The following is a 23823-nucleotide window of genomic DNA, read 5'->3' as shown; positions in this document are numbered from 1 at the left end:
AAAATGCATCCACGTACCTATTTACACAAGGGCAATGCATTTTAATCAATCACAGCAATATACTGTGTTAAACAGGAACTAACACACAGAATTATACTGCGTTAATCGGCACATAATGCACTGAAATATACTGCGTTAAATGACATGTAGCGCACAGAAATATACTGCATTAAACGTGCACTAACACACAGAAATATACTGTGTTAAACATGCAGTAATGCACAGAAATATACTACATTAAATGTGCAATAACGCACAGAAATATACTACCTTAAACGGCATGTAACGCACAGAAATATACTGTGTTAAACGCGCAGTAACGCACAGAAATATACTTTGTTAAACGTGCACTAACACACTGAACTATAATGCAGTAAACCTGCTGTGACAAAACAAACTGACACTAAAGTAAAAATGAATTGTCAGGTCACTACACTCATACTGACTGAACTACCACTAGATTCACACTAAAGTAAAAATGAATGGTCACACTACACTCACACTGACTGAACTTTCACACTAAACTGATATTCTACACTGACAATAGAATTAGAATAGCACACTATAGTCTTCTAACTCTCCAGTAGCACTGAACAGAGCCCTGTTGTATCTCTCTCCACGCCGATATCCCACTAAAAATGGCCACTTTTGAAAGAATACTTTTTTAGTTTGGGGTGGGACTAAGAGCAATGAGCCATGATTGGATAGAGTTATCAATACTTTCTCCAGTCATGGCTCTGACAGTGCTCTTTGCTCTGATTGGGCAAAGCTTTCATTGCTTCAGCCAATGTGGCGATGCAGTGCATTGTAGTCATTCGGCGGGCCAAAAAAATGGTCAAACGCCCCAATAATTTGGGTATTTGTCCAATTGGCTGCCACAATATCGCAGTCCCACTATAAGGCCCCTGATCGCCTCCATTACTAGTATAAAAAAATAAGTAACAATTCCATAAATATATACCATAGTTTGTAGATGCTATAAAGGTTGCGTAAACCAATCAATATATGCTTTTTTACCAAAAACACGTTGAAGAATACATATTTGCATACATTTATGAAGAAATTCCATTTTTTTTTATTGAATATGTTTTAATAGCAGAAAGTAAAAAATATTTTTTTCAAAATTGTTGGACTTTTTTGTTTAAATAATTAAAACCTGAGCTAAATCTAGAAATAATGAAAGTACAAAATTAATTATTGTAAAATTAAATTATTTTAAAATTATTTTAAATTGCAGCTGCTGTTCACCAAGTGAAAAACTCAGAAACAAATTATTGTTTTATTGTGGGTCACTTTTTTTTTTTATAGCGCGAAAAATAAAAAAATGCAGTGGTGATCAAATAGCTCTATTTTTGGAAAAAAAATTACATTAATTGTATTTGAGTGCAGCGCTGCATTGCTGCGCAATAGTTAGTTAAAGTACCGCAGTGACGTATAGCAAAAAATGGCCTGGTCATGAAGAGGGTAAATATTCCAGAGGTCAAGTGGTTAGACTGGGATAGTTGTTTAGATAAGGAAAGACATGAATTTAGAGAACGGACGTCCTCATTTAGTCGAAAATCCTGTGTCAAACAGGAATATTATTAGTTCAAATATTTTCCTTTCTTGAGTGTTTTAAAATTCCTTTTAAGCACTAAAATATTAATGTCTTCCATAGTGTGTGGAATGATGCCCCACAGGTGTGGACTAATCGTCTTTGTTTTTTAATGGTGCGTCTGTGTAAATTCATTTGTTTTTGTAATTTCTGGTTCCTTGGAAGCATTTTGTGCACTGAATGAGGTACACACCATTACACATTACACAACATTACTGGATACATTTGTATGATCCTGCAATATTAAAAGTCCCTTTTGTTTGTGGGTGTGTGAGACACTTTTGGAGGGCCGGTTCACCTCACATGCATGGACAGTAGGTTATACAGGTTGGAATGGCATTGTTCACACCAGTGCAGTGAGTTCCAGGGCAATCAAAAAAATAAAAAATTTCTGCAGTACACTGTACTTGAATGGGGCAAAATGCATCAAAAAAGTATTACATAAAAAAAACGTGCCGGAATGCATGTCCCACAATCCAGCAGTGAGCTCAACCCAGCCGCCTTTATCCTCGGTCCTCTCTCGGTGTCTTCACTATGGGCACCCGGCTGTGACAGCTTGTGGCTTCACAGCTGGGTGCCCCCTGCGCATGTGCGAGTCGCGCGACACATCCTGGATTGGTGGATGCAGTCTTCTGAGACCTGTCAGTGTCCCAGAAGACTGAGGTTGAGTGGTTGCCTGAAAGTCAGCACTGGGGGTTGTAAGAGATTTTCTCTTTGGGTTTTTAAGACCATGTTTATGTTTGCATTGATGTTTTTTGGTTGTAACCTTTCTTTTGGAAGAATTCTGCTAGTACTCTGATATTTATTTCTGTCTTCTGGGTCAAAGCATATGTATCTGGTGGCATGTGGTATCTAGTGGCCTGGCTGTTTATGACGACTAATTTTGCGTGCTGGGGGTGGAAGCTGGAACTGTGGAGATTATTACATTGATCAGTGTGTATTAATAAAATTATTGGAGAAACCAGAGGTGAAGAAGGAGGGATATCACATCCATACAATGACTGATTATGACAAGCTCAGAAAACCTTATATATACATATACATGCACAGTCCTAACCTCTTTGAGAATTCCTGACGTAATACATCAAGGAAAATTCACTCTTTTGTACAATATTTTAATAGGTGATTAGTTCCTTGTTACGAACAGATAAATGGTTAATTTATATGATGCTTTCATATTCGTAAAGAGGTTTTGACATACTGTATATGTAAGGTTTTATAATCTTGGTATGATCAGTCATTACATATATATATATATATATATATATATATATATATATATATATATGCTTTTAAACAAAAATTATGAATTCATAGATTTTTAACATGGGTGTCTATTCTCCCATGTTTTAAACTCTGTACTATGTGACTCTCTTGGGGTACCTTAAAAGTCCATTACCACAATAATAGAGTAGTTTTTGGTCAGTGTGTAGGCTGGTGCAGTTCATCCTACTCTCTGTAGGTGGTGCCGTGCCACCAGCTGTTGTGCAGAGGGAGTGGAGGTTGAGAGGAGCTTTTGTTCCTCTGAACCCTCCATCAGGGGAGCAGCCATACAATTGTTGCACTGAATGACCTCCGTGGCCATTTTTAGTGAGGGCAATATGCGAAGTGAATAGTGTAACGACCGGATACCAGCCACCTAGGGACAGTCCACTTCACACTAGTGAGAGATTTTTAGTCAAGGAGGGATAGTGCAGTGACACTACGCCTGGCTCCACTATCTGGGGAGGAGAGTTGGGACAAGGACCTTCCTACTGGTTACAAAAGAAACCTGTACCACTGTACTGCCTATCAGCCATCCCCTTCATCAGCCCACCAAATGCCCTCTCATGTACAAAGACTGTGTTCAAGTACCACCAACATTAAGAGCTGTTGCAGGTTTCCTGTAATTCTTTAGGCTCCACTGCTTTACCAAATATTATTTGTGCCACCTTCCCAGTTCTCTGTGTAATTTTACTACATCTGGGTCAAGTGTTTATTGCTGGTCAATGCTGGATGACTCATGTAGGCAGGTTTTGGTTCCTCCCCCTGGTTCTGTGAGTTTGGAAAAACTTCTGGAAACTGGGCGGTGGAGGCCAGCAGGGTTGATCTGCATACTTAGGGGAGCTCAGGTAATCCCCGGGCCTGGCCTGGCATGGTGCCTGAGTCAGCCCCTAAACATGGATGACATGGAGATGGAGTGCTGAAGAGACTGTCAGTGACCCTTACAGGGGGGGGGGGCTCTACCTTGGGCTAGTTTGGAAGGATCCCTAAAGTATTGCAGTTTGAAAGAAGGAATATTTTTATAAGCAGCAGCGAGAGCAAGTGGACAGTGTGAGTACATCAGTACGGTCAGGAACTTACAAGGGCAGAGACTGCCACCTGTAGCCGGCCTCTCTGGAAGATAGCATTGTGCTTAAATCTTTCATTAAGCCTGCCCTGGGAGTTCTCTGAAGCAGTCAGTCAGGCTGGTGAAGAGGCAGCCAGGTGTACTGGTGAAGAAGCAGCCAGATTGGCTGGAATTTCCTGCAGTTGGTGGAGCTGGGATCAGTGTCTACAAGGGAGTTGGAGGTACTCTGGGATGCAGCCTATACTACTTTGTGCTACTTTCTAAAGGACTGAGAGTTCCTAGTCCTTAAGGGGCATTTGCATTGTGAGATCAATCTAGTGTTGTACATAGAGAAGAAGAGGAGACAAATCAGAGCTGTACATCAGGAGAAAGTTGTCCCCGGGTTTGGTATTATCAAGCTTGGCATCCCATAATTTCTATTCCCCATCCAAGTTATTACCCCTAATAAAACATAAAAACCAAGCTCAAAGACTGTTCCTTGTGTCTGGATAAAGTGTGGAAAATACTTGCTCTCTGGCTGTGTAGGAGTGGGGAACCCAATCATCTGCAACCCCTGTGGGGTTAGTGCTACATTAGGAAGTTTACACGTGTGCTTGAATAGTCAATTTTAGTTTTATGGGTGAAACATACTAAGCAATGTGTGAAATGTTTTCAGATTTTCCTCACCTTCTGTCCATATGATGGAAATCAATATAGAGATAATTTATATAGCTTTTGTTGTATGTTATTAAGAAGTTTGTTCTCCTGATCAGCCAAAAATAAGTTTTCATATTGTGGTGTCATTTTACTTTGCATAGCAGTGCCCATATACTTAAGAAAGCTGTCATTATCCACTTGCTAACAGCCTCACGCAGATTTACTGTGGCAGGGTGGCTTGGCTGTGCATAATCACGTAGATCTACATGATTATGTGCACTGTGATTAGACACAGCGGGAGCCAGACCACTGGAGGAGCGGGCTCGATCGCCACCAGCCTCCTGCAATCTTCGGGGAAACTGACAGGAGAGCCACCTGCCTATGTAAACAAAGCAGACGGCTCTCCTGTCAGACAGGCACAGTGACATTGTGTGTCTCAGCTAAGCTGAAACACCGATTTCTTTGTGCCTTTCACAGAGCCCCCCCTCCCCCCCCCACAGTTAGCAAGCACAATTAGGCTCACACTTACGCCTCGATCACCCCCAATATTAACCCCTTCCCTGCCAGTGTCATTTATACAGTAACAGTGCATATTATTTAGCACTGATTACTGTATTAATGTCACTGGTCCCCAAAAAGTGTCACTCAGTGTCAGATTTGTTTGCCACAATGTCGCAGTCCCACTAAAAATCACTGATCCCTGCCATTACTAATAAAAACAAAAAATAAATAAAAAGTCCAAAATGCTATCCCATAGTTTGTAAACTCTATAACGTTTGTGCAAACCAATTAAAATACGCTTTTTGGGATTTTTTAATATTTTTACCAAAAATATGTAGCAGAATACAAATTGGCCTAAACTAAAAATAAAATTAGATTTTTTTTTTTATTGGGAATGTTTTATAGCACAAATTAAAAAATATTGTGTTTTTTTCAAAATTGTAGCTCTTTTTTTGTTTATAGCGCAAAATCTAAAAAACACAGAGGATATCAAATATCACCAAAAGAAAGCATTATTTGAGGGGAAAAAAAGGACATCAATTGTATTTGGGTACAGCCTCACATGACCGCACAATTGTTAGCTAAAGTAACACAGTGCCGAATCGCAAAAAATGGCCTGGTCATCAAGGGGGTAAAACTTTCCGGAGCTGAAGTGGTTATTGAAAGTGAAATAGTTGTGTGTAAGAATGAGTTAAATGAGCTATATCATATTTCCAACACTGTATGTGTGATTTGGTATGGATGATAAGAATCTGTGACATGCAGCAATCCCATCTTTACCCATACATACTACAATTTTATTTGGTGCTAATTGCTGTATATTGTGGAGCTCGTTCAAAAAATCAGTTGTATCTTGCAAGAACTTAGCAGTGTTTGTGACTAATGGTTTTAGCCCTTTTTTTACAAGGTCTAATAAGGCTACAATGATCTCAAGCATCATGCATTTTTATTTAAAGCCCCATTATCATCTTTGGACAGAGGCAATTCTAGTATGTGCATGTCCACATGCTATCTGTATTGGATTGAAAAATAATAATTTGCTTTCAGCTCAGGATCCAGGTTGATATTGGTAAAATTCACATTTTTATTTTGTTATTTATTCATATTTTTTGTCTGTGCATGGTATTATGACAGAAGGGCGCAGCATTATTATTTGGTTATAGCTGATCTGATATAGAAAAAAAAAATCTCCCACCAAGGTTTTGGATTATGCCCCCTAAAAGGCTTCCTTCAAAATGTATGTAATCATAAATCTATATATCCAGTATGCTTGACTTAATGCCTCACTGTGTATAGTTTTCTTGACATTTATTTTCTAGTATGTTGCAATTTTTTTTACTGCCAGTAACAGCTTTTGTTTGTTGCAGGCTGACAATGCTAAGCCATTCTAAACTAGTAACAGCCCTGCGCTGTCACTGAATAAATATACCTCTCCCAAGCTGCCAGCACTAAATATGATTTGCACATTCCCACAGTATAGAAATAAATACATAAATAAAAAAACAGTGCATCACTCTCAACAAGTATTTAAAGCACATAAAAATGTAAAGAAAAGAAAAAACTTAAAAGTGAAAACCTAGTGTGCATCACAAATACAAAAATAAGTTCATATACATATATATATATATATATATATATATATATATATATATAAATATCTATATATATATATATATATATATATATATATATATATATATATATATATATATATATATATATATATATAAAGTATACGTATAAAACAAATCTCAAATATATAACAAATGCATCAAATTAAATAAAAAAATATTTAAATAAAACTGTGAACAGCTCAGTGCACACCTCCATCAATGTATATATTACATCATAAAAACATGAATAGTCCCCACAGTGACTTTGGCACAAATCCATGATCCTGTTACTGCAGGACACCAGATAACGTGGTGGTGAACACCAGATAACGTGGTGGTTCTTTGAAGAAGTTCAATGAGGAAACACTGTGTTAAATGGGAGGAGATGTAACATCATCAAGCTATCCAAGGTTTGCTCTGAGCATTAAGGTTGTGCATCCCAGGCTGCAGGGGTATAGCAATAGAGAGCACTACGGGGTCCTTTGTTTATTTTTGAGATCACATATGCTTGGAAGGAAAGAGCGCTGATAGGATTGTGGATTTGTGCTAGTTACCAGAATATTGTATTGTATCATGTCTTTATGACCTCCTTATAACATAGAGGTCAAACTGTAGAGGTGAGGGTCCATCTATAAAAGCTCTTGCTGCTGGAGGCAATGAAGAAGAAGAATGCGTAGCACATTAGAAGATTTGTAACTATGTGTGCATGAGTTTTAGGAAGACACTCACTTTTATGTCACTGTGGGGACTTTTTATGTTTGGACTCTAATATATACATTGATTAAGGTGCATTAGGCTGTTCATAGTGATATTTATATCATTTTAATTTAATTGGGTGAAATTTTTGATATTTGGTATATACAGTATATATGTTATAAGACTTTTTTTTTTAATTTTGTATTTGTAATGCACTAAGTTTTTACTTTTTAAGAATTTATTGGGGGATATTTCATCTTTTCACATTTTTTATGTGCTTTAAGTATTTGTTAGAGAGCTGCTTCACATTTATCAGCCTTCTGTGTGCTCTAGTACAGTTGCCCATTGAGCTTCTTGCAGGAGGCATGCACAGAACTTTGAGGCAGCTCAATGACCAACCAAGTGAGCAAATTGTTATTATAAATCAGGAATCGAATGGCCTTTGTGAATTTTATTTTGAACACAAAAAAAGTTTACATTCATGTCTTTTAAAACTTTTTTTTTAAATTATGTCTAGTCACAGAGACATAATAATGAAAATCCAGTTTGCCCATTGGGAGTATTTTTGTAATAGCTTCCTACATAGCAAGTAAAAGTCTATGATTAATCTACCTCTTTATTGTAAAGCCCCTAGGCTTTCAGATAATAATAGTATGTTCCTGATGACATACCAGGCTGCTCAGTAAGTCATTATTATTGGTTTGCTGCATGGGTTGGAAACTGAGGTAATGCAGTTAATGAATGTAAAAATAGAAGTAGAATTTCTGTATACTTACAGTAAACAGTAATACTTAAAATATTAAGATAACAACATTGAAAAACAATATTTTATGATAAAAGGAAGATCAAGTAAAAATATATGAGCACAATTATAAAAGTTAAATTGTACTTAGGATGCTGGAAATGTTTTCAGAAGTAATCCTGCTGGGTTTACTTCTGTCTATTATTTCTTGTCTCTATGGGATCTACCAGGGATTTGCGCTATGTAGATATTATAATTGTGTCGTATATGGCTGAAAAAATTGATTCACACAAGGTAAATAGGTAAATTGCAACATTTTCCAAATGTTTTAATTATATTAATGTGAACTTGAAAATAATTAAATAATTAATAAATGTCATGATCACATGGATCCAGAATTGTATGATTGCCTGCTCATCACACTGAAGGGCAATATTCTGGTGAGCCAAAAATCTTCTGAAAATTAGGAGAATTGGCAGATCTGTGTGATCAATCACATCATCATAATCACTCAATTGAGCATCCGGACAGCTGTGTAATAAATTGTATTATTCTTTGCTGAAAAAATATATATTTGTAAATTGAGATGTCTGTGATTTGTCTTGAATTCAAATCTGTTCACTTATCCCTAAATTATTGTTTTGGTATAAATTGGACTAATCCTTAATATTTAATCCAGCCTTGTATGATCATCTTTTATACTATTTATTCATATATACCTACTCTCAGTTTTCCTTTTTGTAAGAACTATGAAAATGACCTTTGACTTCAATTTGATTTTACTTTTCAAGGGAATGATTATTGAAGATGAAAGCTGCTTTCATTGTGAGTTCAATAAATGATAAAATACAATTTATTTTAAACACGTTCACATTTAATTATCATGGCAAACTGTGTAATAATACATTTATTTAATAAAATAATAATTTCATTTCATTGTATTTGTTCTAATTTAGCATGAATTTTTAATAAAAAAATAATTTGCAAAGAAATGTGCCATGCTGTGTATCAGTAGAATAATTGTATTTATTTTTTTATTGGGACAAATTATTGAGTAAATCATATACATTTTATTTACATCAACACTACATTTTTTTTTTTTTAAACTATCACTATAGAACATAGAAAATAAAACACATACTTTTTTTTTCTTATTTACTTTTTTTTTTTTTTAAACATATGTTTATTGAAATTTTCTAAACATACAAGATCAAAGCCAATAGGGAAAATCAGAAGAATACAAACTGAATAGGTCTCAACTTGACTGGTCCGTTATTTGTTACTTTAGACAAGAAATACGACCTTATCATAACAGAACATAGATGATGTATATTTAACTTAGAATCAATGACATTTGCATTGGGTGTGATATAGTTTTCCCCCGACTTAGGGGATTTTTAATGATCCCAAAGAGTTCTATAGATTTGCTTTGTAGTACCACTCCATACATGGAAAAGAGGCTATTATATTTGTAATTTCCGTAGGCGAGAATGAACATTCAATGAAGGATTTCCACCTAATGAAGAAGAGTTTGGTAGGAATGTAGTTTTGCAACTCTGTGTCCAGTTTTTCCTTAGAGTAACCTTAAGATCTACAATAGCATATATAAAAAAGACAAACAGAAGAGAAGAGGAGGAGTTGGCACAAGCATGTATGAAGGCAGAAGTAGATTTTATAAAAGATAGTACAGATCATAATCAACAAAAAATGGCAAAATCTTTGCCGCAGACATACGAATCATATTTTAGCGAAGATTATTCTTCCAAAGACAATTTTATTGGATGTGATTAAATTTCACATATTTGTGGTATTTAACACATGGAAAATAATAGTAAACAGACTATTGAGGCAATCATAGAGAAATTCAAATTTAAAACATACACGAGAAGGGAATTCACACAACAAAAGACGTCATAGCGGCAGATATTGGACAATAAAGGCAATTCCACCCCCATACAATGGCAAACCGCTGTTTAAGTCTTCCCAATGAGGGGGGTTTTAAATGGGGAGAAGTTAAGTATAGGTTAAGTCTCTTTTTAGCAAAGTCAGGGTGGGCAGTGAGGGTAGAGTCCATGTTTTCATAATAGTTCTTCTTGCGGCTAGCAAACATAAATGAGCCCATGGTGGAAAGTTTGCTTTGTTTTCCTTTTGCGTGGATACATGGTTGATTTGATTATCGTAGCTGAATAGTTAGAGGAGGGGGGTTTTGGGTACCTCCTTTTCAATAATGTTCATCAGGAAAGAGGAGACCTGGTCCCAGAAAGTGGATATTTTGTGGCAAAGCCATAAACGGTGATATAGGGATGGCATGTGAGTTCCACACTTAAGGCAGGATTTAATAAATGTCTGGGTACGGTCTGAGCAGGTAAAAGGTATGTAAGCTCTGTGCATTAGTTTAAATTGCATTTCCCTCCAGGTTTCATTGATCATGTATTTACATATTTTATTGTAGCCTTTAAGAATTTTAATTTCGAAGGTCAAGTTCTGATATGTCTTTGTGCCATTTAGTTGGGGGAAAGTCCTTGAGCGCTCGTTGTGGGTAAGACAGTAGATGTTTATAGACATCCGAGATTGAGTATGTTTTTCTTTGAATTACAGTGTCTAGGAAAGAGTGGAAAAATATTTTGAGTTTATTCGGGCATAGTGATCGAGCATATGTGACCGCTTGTTTATAGTAGAAAATGTGGGTACTGGGTAAGTGGAAGGTAGTTGCAAGTTCCGAGAATGGTCGGGGAGTCCCTGTTTCTATGTTGAAGATCTGGGTAAGAGAAAAAAGTCCTTGGCTTCTCCAAAGTTCAAATGCTCCATGGACCGAGCTTTGGGGGAACATGGGGTTTCCGTGCAAAGGAAGATATCTTGATATCCCTGGTGAAAGCTTAATCCTTTTTCAAATTTCTCTCCAGGTAATGATGGAGTCTCTGAATAGAGCATTTTGTCCTAGTGAGTGTGGTAGGGAGGTCCATTTGCAATGAAGGATTCCCAATATAGGGTATAAGGAGAGACAAAGCTTGCTTCCAGCGTAGAGTTGGTGTACTTTGAGGAGGATGAGAGCCAATACAAACAATACCTTGTTATCATCATCGTCCTTAAGCACCGATAGGTGTGTCTGTTTGTATGGGTCTCTGGTGAGTCTAGCCCAGGGGTAGGCAACTTTGGCTCTCCAGCTGTGCTGAAACTACAAATCCCATCATGCATCTGCCTTGGGGAGGCATGCCTGTGGCTGTCAGAGTCTTGCAGTGCCTTATGGGACTTGCAGTTCTACAAGAGCTGGAGAGCCAAGGTTGCTTACCCCTGGTCTAGCCAATACCCTACTGCACTTGTTTCCACGTTTATGCATTTGGAGATAAAATCTAGATATTTTAATGTGTTCCTGATGTTCCGCCCAAAGGTCAAAGTCCCGTCTTGCCTCTTGCCAGTCCCGTCTGGTTTCTACAGTGTTTGAGTTGAACATGGCTTGCAGCAATTTGTGCAGTTTCTCACTCGCCTGTTTATATTTGAGCATGGATGACTGTTTAAATGTGGAAACATCTTTCCCCTTAGGTAAGCTTTGGCTGTTTCCCAGTAAAAGATGGGATTTCTGTCATGCGGCTTATTATGGGTTTCGTATTCTGACCATGCCGTTTGAAGCATGTGTTGGAAATCTGAGTTATGTGCTAGATAGGAAGGGAATCTCCACACTCTGGGCATATTTCAAGGTTGGCGTTTGGTGAGTTCTATAGAGATAGAAGCATGATCTGATATAGCAAGTTCTTGAATTTTTGTGTTGAAGATAAGGGACATTATCTTAGCTTATTGTTAGTTTCTGGAGAGCAAAATAGGTAGTCTAGTCTTGCCAGTGATCGAGGGTGGGAGTAAAAGGTATATTCCTTGGATCCATTAGCCTCCATGCATCTATCATATTGATGGCTTTGATAGTGTGAGAGAGTATACTCTGAGGAGGAGTGAGAATGTATAGCGGTAGGTAGGGGTCTACCACCCCTGCGTGTACTGCGGTCTTCCCCTGCATCCATCACTGAGTTGAAATCCCCTCCTACCACATGTAGGGGATGAGGAGTTCAGCACCCACCCAGATATATTGGAGAAGAATTTCCCATCTGGAGAGTTAGGGGCGTATATGTTAGTGACTTGTATTGCAGATGATGCGAGTTTGAGCCCTATGAATATCAAGCGGCCCTGATCATCTCTGTCTGTGGAAGTGAGTGTATATGAAAAGGTTTTTATGGAGCAAGATACGTAAGCCTTTCTGTCTATTGCTGGAGAGCCCACCACCTCTCCTGCCCATAGCTTCCTCATCCTATGGAAATCCCCCGACAGCAAATTTGTTTCCTGGAGGAGGGCTACATCCACTTTATGATGATTCAAGTGTCTCAGGATCCTTATTCTTTTATTAGGCTAGCGAAGGCCCTTAACATTCCATGAGACAATGTTAACCATAATGCTGTCAGGGGGTTTAATTCAGTGTTTGAGTGTGTTTTAGATAATTTAAAGTTGTTCAGGGGGTGTGTATTCAGAGGTTTTTTTTTTTTGGTTAAAAGTCAGGGGTTGGCATTTCCTATAATGTGGTACTAGTCGGAGGCGTTTCGGAACAGTAAGATTTATTGAGTAACAAATACTGCTAGCAAAAGAGTAATAAAATAAACAATCAATTAAACAGTAAAATAAACATTTAACCAAGGTGATATTGGGCTTCTTTTTTTTTCATATGAGAAGTGACACCGAGTAGTCCGTCCCAGAGACCCTTAGCATCTGTCTGGGTGGATTAATAGCTCAGAATGGCTACTCCTGCCACCTAGTGTCCAATGAAGGAGATTAAGGGTCAGCGTCTTCTTAGTTTTAATGATAGGTATTATGACACTGTACTGGGATTTGGGTTTAACCCAAATCATACCTTTGTTGAGTCCTTGCGTGGACTGTTTTGTGATTTATGAGAGAGAGATGTTTTCTTGGCAGACGGGGGGGGGGGGGGCTGTCTCCTATAAGCTGGATGTTGTGAGTTTGAAGATATTGCTCAGTTTCCAGTGGTGTATGCAGAGAGATATGCCACTGTAAATTGAATGTGATTGTGAAATAGCGTGTAACATACACAAAAAGGCTTTACCCTTGTTAGAAACCTCCTGAGAATAATCCGCAAAAAATAGTAATTTGTGGCTATCTATTTGAAGCATTTTCTGCTGTCTAAATTGTTGTAGTATGAGGTGTTTGTCTGCATTTGCAAATAGAGAAATCCTCTCTGAAGACGTCACAGGAAATGACGAAATGTGTAAGGATTGGAATGCATAGCGTAACAACGTCACGCCGGGTGGAACGCAATCCAGAAGCCCTGCTCGCCACTCTCCAGAGAGGACGTGCAGCTTGTTAGCCTACCACTGGCCAGTCGTTTTTACTATTTGTTTTATGGTACCACTTTCTTTTAACCCATTTGGGGGTAATAAAAAACTTTAAACTCTACTACACCATCTGGAGCTTTTCCTTTTCCCACATATACTTGAATTAAACCCTGGCGTGAGGAGGAACCCTACACCAATCCACTGGAGATTTAAAGGGGAACCCATCCCGGCCCGGGGGGCCAACTAAGCGTTAGTGGTCCTAATGCCATATGGCAGATAGGACCCATTGAATCTGGTAAGTTATTTAATTTACCCACACCACGGTGAGGAAAGCTGATGTCACAAGAATTTATGGATATCCATTTTTGAGCACCTGTACCTTGAATTTACTGGATAAGCACATTTGCACAAAGACTTTTATTATTCGAACTGTTTTGGCACAACAGTCACTTATTTGGACTTGAATATTTTTACATTGTATACCTATCATTTGCACTTTCATTATTTTGCCAATATTTAGTAACTATTTTGTATTGTAATTTTTTAATTAATTATTTATGCAATTAGGGCACTTATTGCATCTATATATTTAACATTTTACAAGAATTTGATATTTACTCAAACCACTATTGTATACACGCGAGGGGTATATTCAGCAAGCGCTGTAGCTGGCCTTAGTATTAAGGCTATCATTATCACCTACTTTTTCACTCTATAGCTGCTGCTGCACCAATCACTTTAATATATTATCTATTTATAATATTTTTTAACACTAACTCCCTGGCGTGGGGGAATATACCTTGGTATATTTTTCTCACATATGTATTTGTTTTTTTTTTATGTCATGACAAATCCTCTAGCCCTTTCCAAAGTTAAACACAAAGGGAAACAAACCTTTGCAATCGGGTCTATTGCAGTACATTTTGAATAGCACCCAAATTCACAAGGGCAGCAGAGCTCCAGTGCACATGTTACAAGGCACCACAACGCATGATAATGCACTACTGTGTGTTGTACTGTGATGTGTTGGACAAAATGCTGCACATTCATTTTATGGTCAGCATCAGAGATGTGAATAGGACCTTATACTTAACCATTGGACTGCTATAACCAATAATTCTAGTTCTGGCATTATGTTTATTAAGAGAATGCAGTTGATATTTCTTTATGTTTATGGCTTCACTTGTTTTTTAATGAGGGACAGTATTTAATTCTGCCCTATATCTTCTTACTTAATTTACAAAAAGAGGTTGTTGTATACTATACTTATATCAGAATAATCTTTTTTACAGGACTACCGCTTGAATATATTTTTGCGACAGAAGTGGAATGACCCACGTCTTGCATACAGTGAATATCCAGATGACTCTTTAGATTTAGATCCTTCTATGCTGGATTCTATATGGAAACCTGATTTATTCTTTGCAAATGAAAAAGGTGCTAACTTTCATGAAGTTACAACAGACAACAAACTCCTAAGAATCTTTAAGGATGGAAATGTGCTATATTCTATTCGGTAAGTAGCCGCATTTGTCAAACAGCAACTATTCAAGCTTTACATTATTATGCAAAAGTATCTAAGATGTTAAATACATATACATTTTGCAAAATATTTAACTCTCACATGCCTCATGCTTTGATATAAAAGGCAATTCAATCAATCAGTGAAGGTTCATATTGTCTTGAGTGTTTTTTCCATCAGCTTTGTTGTATGATGGAAGTTATGAAAAAGGCCTAAGGGAAAAAAGTGGACATCCTCACCATGGAACAAAAAATAGGAAATTATATTTGTAAATTATACCTTAGACTGTCATTGAGCTGCACCATATGATATAATTCAGAGACTGCATATTATATTACACTATAGGTCATATTACATCATTTAACAACTGGATAGTGAGTGAATGAATATTTATGATCAGTAGAATATGTTACTCCCACTGATGCCATTTTATTTCACTTAGCAGAGATACATATTGGGGTTGATTTATTAAAAACACATAGGCTGTTTACTTTGCTAGGAAACTTTCTCTTAGCTTAGTGAATATGGTAAAAAGTCACTTTGCAAAGGAAATCAAGTCACGTGCAAGGAAAATATATATATATTTTTTTTTGCTTGCACATGATTGGATGATGAAAATAAATTGAACTTAACCTCGTTCGCTAAACTTGAAAATGTCCTTTCAAAGTTAAGAACCTATTTGCTTGAATAAATCAACTCCATTAGGTCACCCAGTGGGGGCAACCAATATTAGACAACATCATTAAATCCCCCCACCACCATCAGTAACATTTAATGTTGTAATACCACTGACTCGTGTCCCAGCAATATTTGAAAGCAGAATATATTTTGCAGAGACATTGGTGCCCCCCACATTCACTGGCTGTGTGGTAGGAGAGAAGAGAGCTGTGTACTGTACTTAGTGTACCAAAAGGCTTGCACATCTAACATGGAGTATTGGAGGAAGAAATAGCACCTAAAAATGAAGTGCTATGCGATCTAGGTAATTGCACAAGACCATTACTTATATCACAAATAATGAACTGGCTTACAGAGGAGGTAAACTATTAAGGAGGTGAAATGTGTTTTAGTCTGGCAATGCTACTTAGCTGCCACTTTGTTGCAGTTACTGTGTAATCGGCAGATGGCATCCAAGGAGGCACATAGTGAAGCCTGGGGTGTAATTTTACCCTGAATCTTAACTATAATGTCAAGAGCAAAAAAATAAAAAAAAATTATAAGTGATGTGATTCACTGATCATGGACATGTAATTGCCTTCTGTTTAGTAGATTTGTTAGGAGGTACAGTATATTTGTTTATTTGTCATTTTCTTACAATGGAAGGATATAAAGCAGGAAGGTGAAGACATGGTAGGACATAAAACATTTAACGCTGTAGGTTTACTTGCAGTTTGATTTATTAACTTTTGTAAGTACAACACACATATACTGTTTATGTTGTCTTCCATAATCACCAGGGTCTAAGCAATAGGCTACGTCCTTTATTTTAAAATAAAGCATTTAGCAAAAAAGTATCATCTTCATTATGATTACTTTATAAAAAAAAAATCATGGAAATCAACAAAAATGTACATACCAAGTTCCTTACATCCCAAGCTTTTGTGTATATTTATTAATTATATATATATATATTTTTTTAACAAATGTTTTGATTGTATTTAAAGAGCCGGTTCACACTGAGGCGACACGACTCCTTACTACTTTGGGGGCGACTTGTGCAGTCCCGTGCACCATGACTTTGGAGCGACTTGCAGGGACTTCACATAATGGAAGTCTATGCAAGTCGCTCCGAGGTCGTCCCGAAGTAGTACAGGACCCTTTTTCTAAGTCGGAGCGACTTGTGTAGCTCCTTTTAGAACGGTTCCTGTAGCGGTCATTGGACCGCGAGGGAGCGCGATTTGTCAGGCTGACAAGTCGCCTGACAAGTCGCGCTTGTGTGAACCGACTCTTAAAGGGAAAACAATATATCAAGAAAAAGAAATAAGCCAAGTTGCATAAGAGACAAACAAATATAGAAACATACATTACAGCAGAAAAATAATGAAATAACAAGAGTTATTTACAAGTGAGCCATAAAGTACAAAGTACAAAGAGCCATAAAAGCGTACCGAAATAACCAGTGAGAGAGGGTGTACATCAAAATACCTTATCATCTAACTTAAAATGTGAACACCAAGGCATCCAGTCTTTGGTAAATTTTGGGATACGGCCATCCTGGACCGCCAGAGTTTTTTCAAATACATACATCTCATTAACCTGCCTAATAACCTCCCTAATTTCGGGGGCTTCAGCAGATTTCCAGTGTCTCAGCAGGGTAATTCTAGAAGCATGAAGGATAAACATAAAGGTCAGTCTAAGGGAAGAGTGCTATGCTTAGAATGGCTAAAACCGGATTAGGTTTCAGGAGGTGACCAGTGACTGAAGAGATCAGGCAAAAAAACACAGCCCAAAAGCTGCGATGGTGGAGACAGGACCGGAACATGTGGAGCAGGGTGCCAACATGGTCGCAGCCTCTCCAGCACTGATCTGAAGACTGCCCTTCCGGTTTTGGAAATGTAGCCAACAAATAGGGAGTGTAGTACCATCTCTGATGGAGCTTCTGGGCAATTTCCCCATGGTTAATGCATTTGGTATATTTGTAGTTACAATAAATGGCTTTCAACCATTGATCCTTTGTGAAGATGTGTTGAAATCTCTTTCCCATTTCAACATATACGGGGTCTTAACGAAATGTGATTTGGATTTCAGCAAGGAATAGAACAGGGAAATGCCTTTACTCTTGGGAGTGTCCGCAGTGAAATAGACCCAAGCTCGAGATGGAATGTCTATGTTGGCCAGACGATAACTGTGGGCTAGGTGCCTAAGTCTTAAGTATGTAAATATCTCATTCCTCAGGCTTGGGTATGAGGAGGTAATATCCTCAAATGAGAGGAAATGACCCTTGGATTGTAGGTCAGTGACCTGGGTAATGCCAGATTGAGACCAAAAGGATAAATCTAAGTTTTCGTGAGATGGACAAGGAGAGGAGAGGGATGGGAACAGTCTGGGAAGAGGACAAGATGGTAGAATGAGATATAAAGGATCCCCATGCTTCCAACGAGGCAAAAAGGGTTAGGTGGTTTTTAAATTCATGTGAAGGTAAGTGTGGAGAGATCAGCAGGAGATTGTGTAAAGAGTTAGGATATACCGCATCGCTTTCCAAGGACAACCAGAGCTTGTCATGAGAGGGGTGAAACCAATATCTAAATTGATCCAGTAAAGATGCCATGTAATAATCTTGTAAATGCAGAAGACACATTCCCCCCACTTGTTTTCTCTTAATCAACACTGCTGATGAACACCTAGGTTTTTTACCCGCCCATATAAACTCGGAGATTATAGATTGCATGCTTGAAGAGAATGATTTAGGTAACGGGACGGGATTAGTCCTAAAGAGGTAAAGTATTTTGGGTAAGGTGATCATTTTAAACGCCGCCAAACAGCCAGACCAGGAAAGGTAATACTGCTTCAATTTCGAGAGTTCCTGTCTAGTGTTCTGAATAAGAGGAAAGAAGTTGCAACGGTATAAATCTGTGAGTGTAGAAGGCAACTGAATGCCTAAGTAGTCAATGTGATCATGGGCCCATTGGAACTAAAACTGCTTAATTATTTTACTTTTAATGTCCTCTGGAATACCCAAGCCCAGCATTTGGGATTTAGCTTAATTTATTTTGTAGTAAGAGATTGCGTTGAAATCAGGTAGGAGTTGTTGAATGTATTTAAGGGATTGAAGTGGGTCAGAAATTTATAGAATGACGTCATCCGCAAACAAAGTGATTTTATGGTGGGAGCTTTTGGAGACAATACCAGAAATTGTGGGGGGATCTAATTTTTTTGGCTAGGGGTTCCATCATAAGTGCAAATATAAAAGGGAAGAGCATGCAGCCTTGCCTCGTCCCATTTTATATAAGAAAGGGGGTAGAGAACATTCCTTCCGTGAAAACATACGCCGAGGGGGAGGAATACAGGGCCAGAATTGCAGAGCGAATCTGTCCTGTAAAGCCGAATTTATCTAGTACCTCTGCCATGTAACTCGTATCAGGAATGGCGTTGAAATCGCCACAAAGTATTAAATAACCCTGGCGGAAGCTATTTTTTCCATAACCTGTTCAGATAGCGCAGCTGATGAGTGTTGGGAAGGTAGACATTAACCACTGTATATAACACATTGTTTATCACACAGGTCAGAATGATGAACCTATCATTCTCATTACAAATTAAGTCTTTCTGCTCAAATGAGACCGAATCTCTAATTGCAATCACTACTACCCCGTTCTTCTTCTTTGTGGAGTTGGAGAAAAAGATATACGGAAAGTGGCAAATGGAAAAGGAAGGCGGGTTTAGAGAAGAAAAATGGGTCTTCTGTAAACAGAGGACGTCAGAGTGGAGGCGCATTGCTTCACACCATGCCATGCTACGTTTATGGGGGCTGTTCAACCCTTTAACATTGAAAGATGTTACCTGAAAAGACATGGTGATATGACAACAGGAGTGGAAAGATATTGGAAAGAAGTAATCAATGAAATAAGCAGTTCCTGGACTTTAAATACACAGGCACCCGAGGCGCCTGAAAAGTTCAAGGGTCAGTTGGCAGTTCCTGTACACTGAGAATGAAAAAAGAAAGAAAAAAGAAAAAGGAGCAAAACATAAACAAACAAACAGTAGAAAAAACAATCAAGGCAACCCCGAAGGGGAGCTAGATAGCCCGTAGGAGGGCAAAACCGTACTGGAAAACCACACCAGTACTGTAAAAAAGTACGATTCTGTGTGAATCCGGGCGGTGAACTGCGTTTACCGCTAATATTTCGGGGGGGATGAAGGGACTGTGAGAAATCATATGGACAGTGCTCACCAGTCCCAAAAGGAAAAGTAGATGGGTATGTAGCAGCAGGATTAGTCCGAGTCCTCATCTGAGTGGCGCTGCAGAGCATGAGGTGTGCATGCCGCTTAAGGGTGAGGATTGGGTCACGGGTCGAGTATCTTCCATTCCTGAAGTAGACGGAAATCCCCTTTTAACGTGGCGATCACATGTGAAGAACCTTTGTAGGTAACTAGTAGCTTCGCTGGGTAGATCCACCTGTAGGGGATACGGTGATTGAGGAGAGGTTCTGTGATGGATGCCAATTGACGGCGTTGTTGTATTGTGTACGCCGACAGGTCGGCAAAGAAGGAAAGATCTGCCATACTGTCAGGAAGTGAGTCCTTGTTCCTGGCCACAGCCAGGAGTTGTTACTTTAATATGGAAGTAATTGATTCTCGCAAAGGTGTCCCTGGGAACCTCATCTGGGACATGGTTAGGTTTCGGAAGTCTATGTATGCAGTCCACTACTAGTTCCCCTAACGGGGCATCTGGAATGGCGTCTTTCAGGATATTGATCATGAAGTCTTTAAGGTTCTGAGGTTTCACAGATTCTGGAATGCCACAAATTTTAATATTGTTACGCCTTCATCTGTCCTCCAGATCAGCCAGTTTAACTTTAATTTTATGGATTTCTTTGTCCCGTTCGTTATGGGAAACAACCATCTCATTAAAGGTAGAGGCGAATTCGCCCATTTTGTTTTCTATATGTGGCACTCTGTGGTCAATCTCCGCCACTTCCGACTTGAATTGTTGCGCCAGAGTAAGTATATCTTCATGTATGGTAGTACGTAGTGAAACTAACATGTCCTTTAAAATGGTATCCATAACCGGTTGATTGGACGTTGGGAACTCAAGGATTGAGTCCTGTAGTTCCCTGGTGAAGTCCAGAGAGGAATTCGTTGTCACAGAAGAACGGGGGTGGCCGTCCTCCTAAAGCCTAGGCTTAGATTTTTCTGGGCTGGAGGAGGTGGAGGACGCACCAGATCCCGCACCACCCGAAGGGCGGGGTGACTGCGAGTGATGGTTGTTAGGGACGGTCGCATTACTATGGCGTCCAGGTATGTTAGAGGATGAGTTCCAGGTATGTTAGAGGATGAGTTCCGTGGCACGGCAGAAGTATCAGTCAAATTAAATTTACGAGGCATATGGAAAAAGTCTGTAATTTTGCCAGGCCTGGAAGTGCCTTTCCTTTTTTTTTTTTTGGTGACATGTGGTATGTTGGAATTAGAGAAGATATTAGTGTTAAGCAATGAGAACCTGCTGTGAGCAGACTGACTGGTGAGCCTTTGCAGCAAGAGCTAACCACACATTATAATGGGACGCGATTCAGAGTCGCATAGTCCAAGGGAAGAGAAACAGTTAATGCTGTGTCCTGATGTGAAAGGATGAATAGACAATTATCCAGCCGACCAGAACAGAGGCAAGGTTGGGGGCTACACTAATGAGTACATAAAAATGCAGTCTATAGGAGCACTGTGTCTCCATGTGGAGGGAGGATGGCAAATAGTGCTGCCTGGAGAGTAGATGGGAGTCTCTCAATCCGTGCCTTGGCCGAGCAGGAGGCTTGTAACAGAGAGGGAGTAGCCCGGGAGGTGGAAGGAGGGCCCCAGAGTGTGTCAGGCCTTACCGGGTCTCCGCCGATGCGCTCGCGTCCCGCGATAGGAAAGACCGTGGCTCCGGCCCGCGGTTAGGCCTCAGTCCTGGCATTCCGCCGATCGGGTCCTGTCCCCCACAATAATGCCAGACAGATGTCCCAGGATGGTGTAGGGAGAGCCTGAAGGCTTTTTGAGTTTGCTGGGGGAGAAAGACTGCGAGGATGGAGGTAGATTGTGGCAGGCAGAGACGGAGCTCTTCTCACCAGCGTCCTGCTCCATCTGCTTCCGGACACTTTATTTATTTTTATTTTTTTTCACTTTATTAATTATATTCTATTATTGTTAATAACTTGTTCAAAGCTGAAAGGACCTGAAACTGTTGTTCAAACCATTATCTCCCGCAAGTATCCTTATTCCATTGTCCTAGATCAAATAACTACCTCTGGGTGATAACAGGGCCTTAAGGATTCCACACGCTTTCTGAGGTTAAACCAAGAGAGAAAACACTTTATCCTACCAATAATTGTACAATATTGTTCTAGCTGTAGTGATATTGTTTTTGTGTTGCTATTATGCTGAACATTAGGTCAATAATATGGAATAAAGTTTATAATGTGATGTATTATCTTTTGTAAAATTGCACACTATCTGCTATAAAAAAGCTGCATATTTTTTTTAAAATAAAAAAAATGGATTGAGTTTAGGATACGTTGTACAAAGAAATATTCATATACTGTAAATATTTTTAATTATTTCAAATTTAATTCCAAACACTATGACTTTAACAGATGGTTGGATGCCTCCATCCAGCATAATGTTCACTTTCACCTTACATCTGCTTTATTAGCTAGATTGAACATTCTAGCAAACCAATCCATTTGGGTTGGTTTACCAAAGAAAAATAGGCTGTTCACTTTGCAAAGTAAGGTGCACAGTACAAGGGATAGGTAGACGAGGGAAGGGTTAAAACCTCTATCATGTTATTTTTCTGACTGTGCCCTATTTAGAAAATTTCCTTTAACTTGGTGTCCTGAAGACACAACTGAAATAATAGTAAATATCTTCCAAGTGAATCAAATTCCCATGTACAGTATGAAGAAGTATGAAATAAGTGCTAGTGATGCACATTTTGGTATTACAAGGAGATATCCCAAAACCTTCCTTTGTTGTCTTTTTGTGTCCTCAATTAAGGACACACAAGACAAGAAACATTGGCAGATGTGCAGGAAGTAGCAGTCATATCAGGACATGTTGATCATGGAAATAAACAGCAGTACTGATTCATAGGGGAAGTCAGGAAATAGTGTGATTGGATAGTGGTGGAGAAGGAAGTAGCAGGACCAGATTCTGGTGGAGGGAGGAGAGAAAGAAGTGTATTTAAATTATAAGAAAAGGGGAGAAGGGGATGCAATATCTAAACATGATGTAGGGAGGAAACAACAACATTGGACCCTAATGAAGAAGGAGAGCAAGAAGCAGGGTTGAATCTTATTGGAGGTGAAAAATAGGGAGGATTGGATAATAGTTGAGTGTGGGATGGGATGGCATTGGAGGTTAGATGATGGTAGCATGACCTATGCTGCTAGTGGTGGGGGATACACTGAACAGTAGGCCACAGTGGTAAATGGACAGGCAAGAGAGAAGAGTATAGCAAGAGATACTGGGACAAGAGGTCTTGATGGCAGCTTGAAAGTAAGCCTGGTGCTGTTTAGGTTTATAAAATAGGAAAGCAGAGTAAGATATTGCTAACACGATAGAGCAAGATGAAGTATGGCGATCACAGTGTTAAGACAGTAATAATTAAGTGGACACAGCGTGATAGCAGTGTAGTAAGTGCAGAAGAAGAATTGTGGAGTGTGGGACAATAGGGTTATAGCAGTAAGATAAGTGCACGGAAAGAGCTGGAGAGCAACAGTCCAGAAGAGACAATGGCCAGGGTAGATCACAGGGCAAAAGGACAATCTGTGTCATAAGGTGAAAGTCAAGTTGTGGGAGAACAAAAGCTAATGTGAGAGTGACACCAAAGAGTAAAGCAAAACGTATTATGAATTAAAGTCTGACAAAAATTGACATTTATGTACAACATCTATCTCTGACTACAATTTTAATGCTTAACAACCTCCTGATCGTTTTTTAATTTTTCCCTACTCAGCCCATTCAAAGGATAAGTTCACCTTTTGCAACAATTTACACTAATATTCAGGGTGGAAAATGTAACATATTCTTTCTGTCAGTGTGAAACTGTCTGCCCGTATAATGTATGGGCACACAGCTTACATTGACAGTCTATAGGAGTCCTGCATGGAACCCATGATCTGCTGACCGTGGGTTCAATGCTTTCTAGGCTCCTACAAAAAATAAAAGTAAA

General features: G+C 38.9%; 1 protein-coding gene across 1 annotated transcript in view; it reads left to right on the top strand.

Moving 5' to 3' along the window:
- The window catches only part of GLRA3 (glycine receptor alpha 3), a 369294-nt gene that overhangs the window by 218211 nt on the left and 127260 nt on the right, over positions 1-23823 (top strand). Inside the window, 1 exon segment of the mRNA XM_082269464.1 lies at positions 14731-14954. Coding sequence (XP_082125590.1) covers positions 14731-14954 — 224 coding nt within the window.

The sequence above is a fragment of the Pelophylax lessonae genome, assembly GCF_965119305.1.
Source record: "Pelophylax lessonae genome assembly, chromosome: 1".
Classification (NCBI taxonomy): Eukaryota; Metazoa; Chordata; class Amphibia; order Anura; family Ranidae; genus Pelophylax; species Pelophylax lessonae.
Note: the sequence above shows the minus strand (reverse complement) of the source record. Positions and strands in the feature narration are given on the sequence as shown.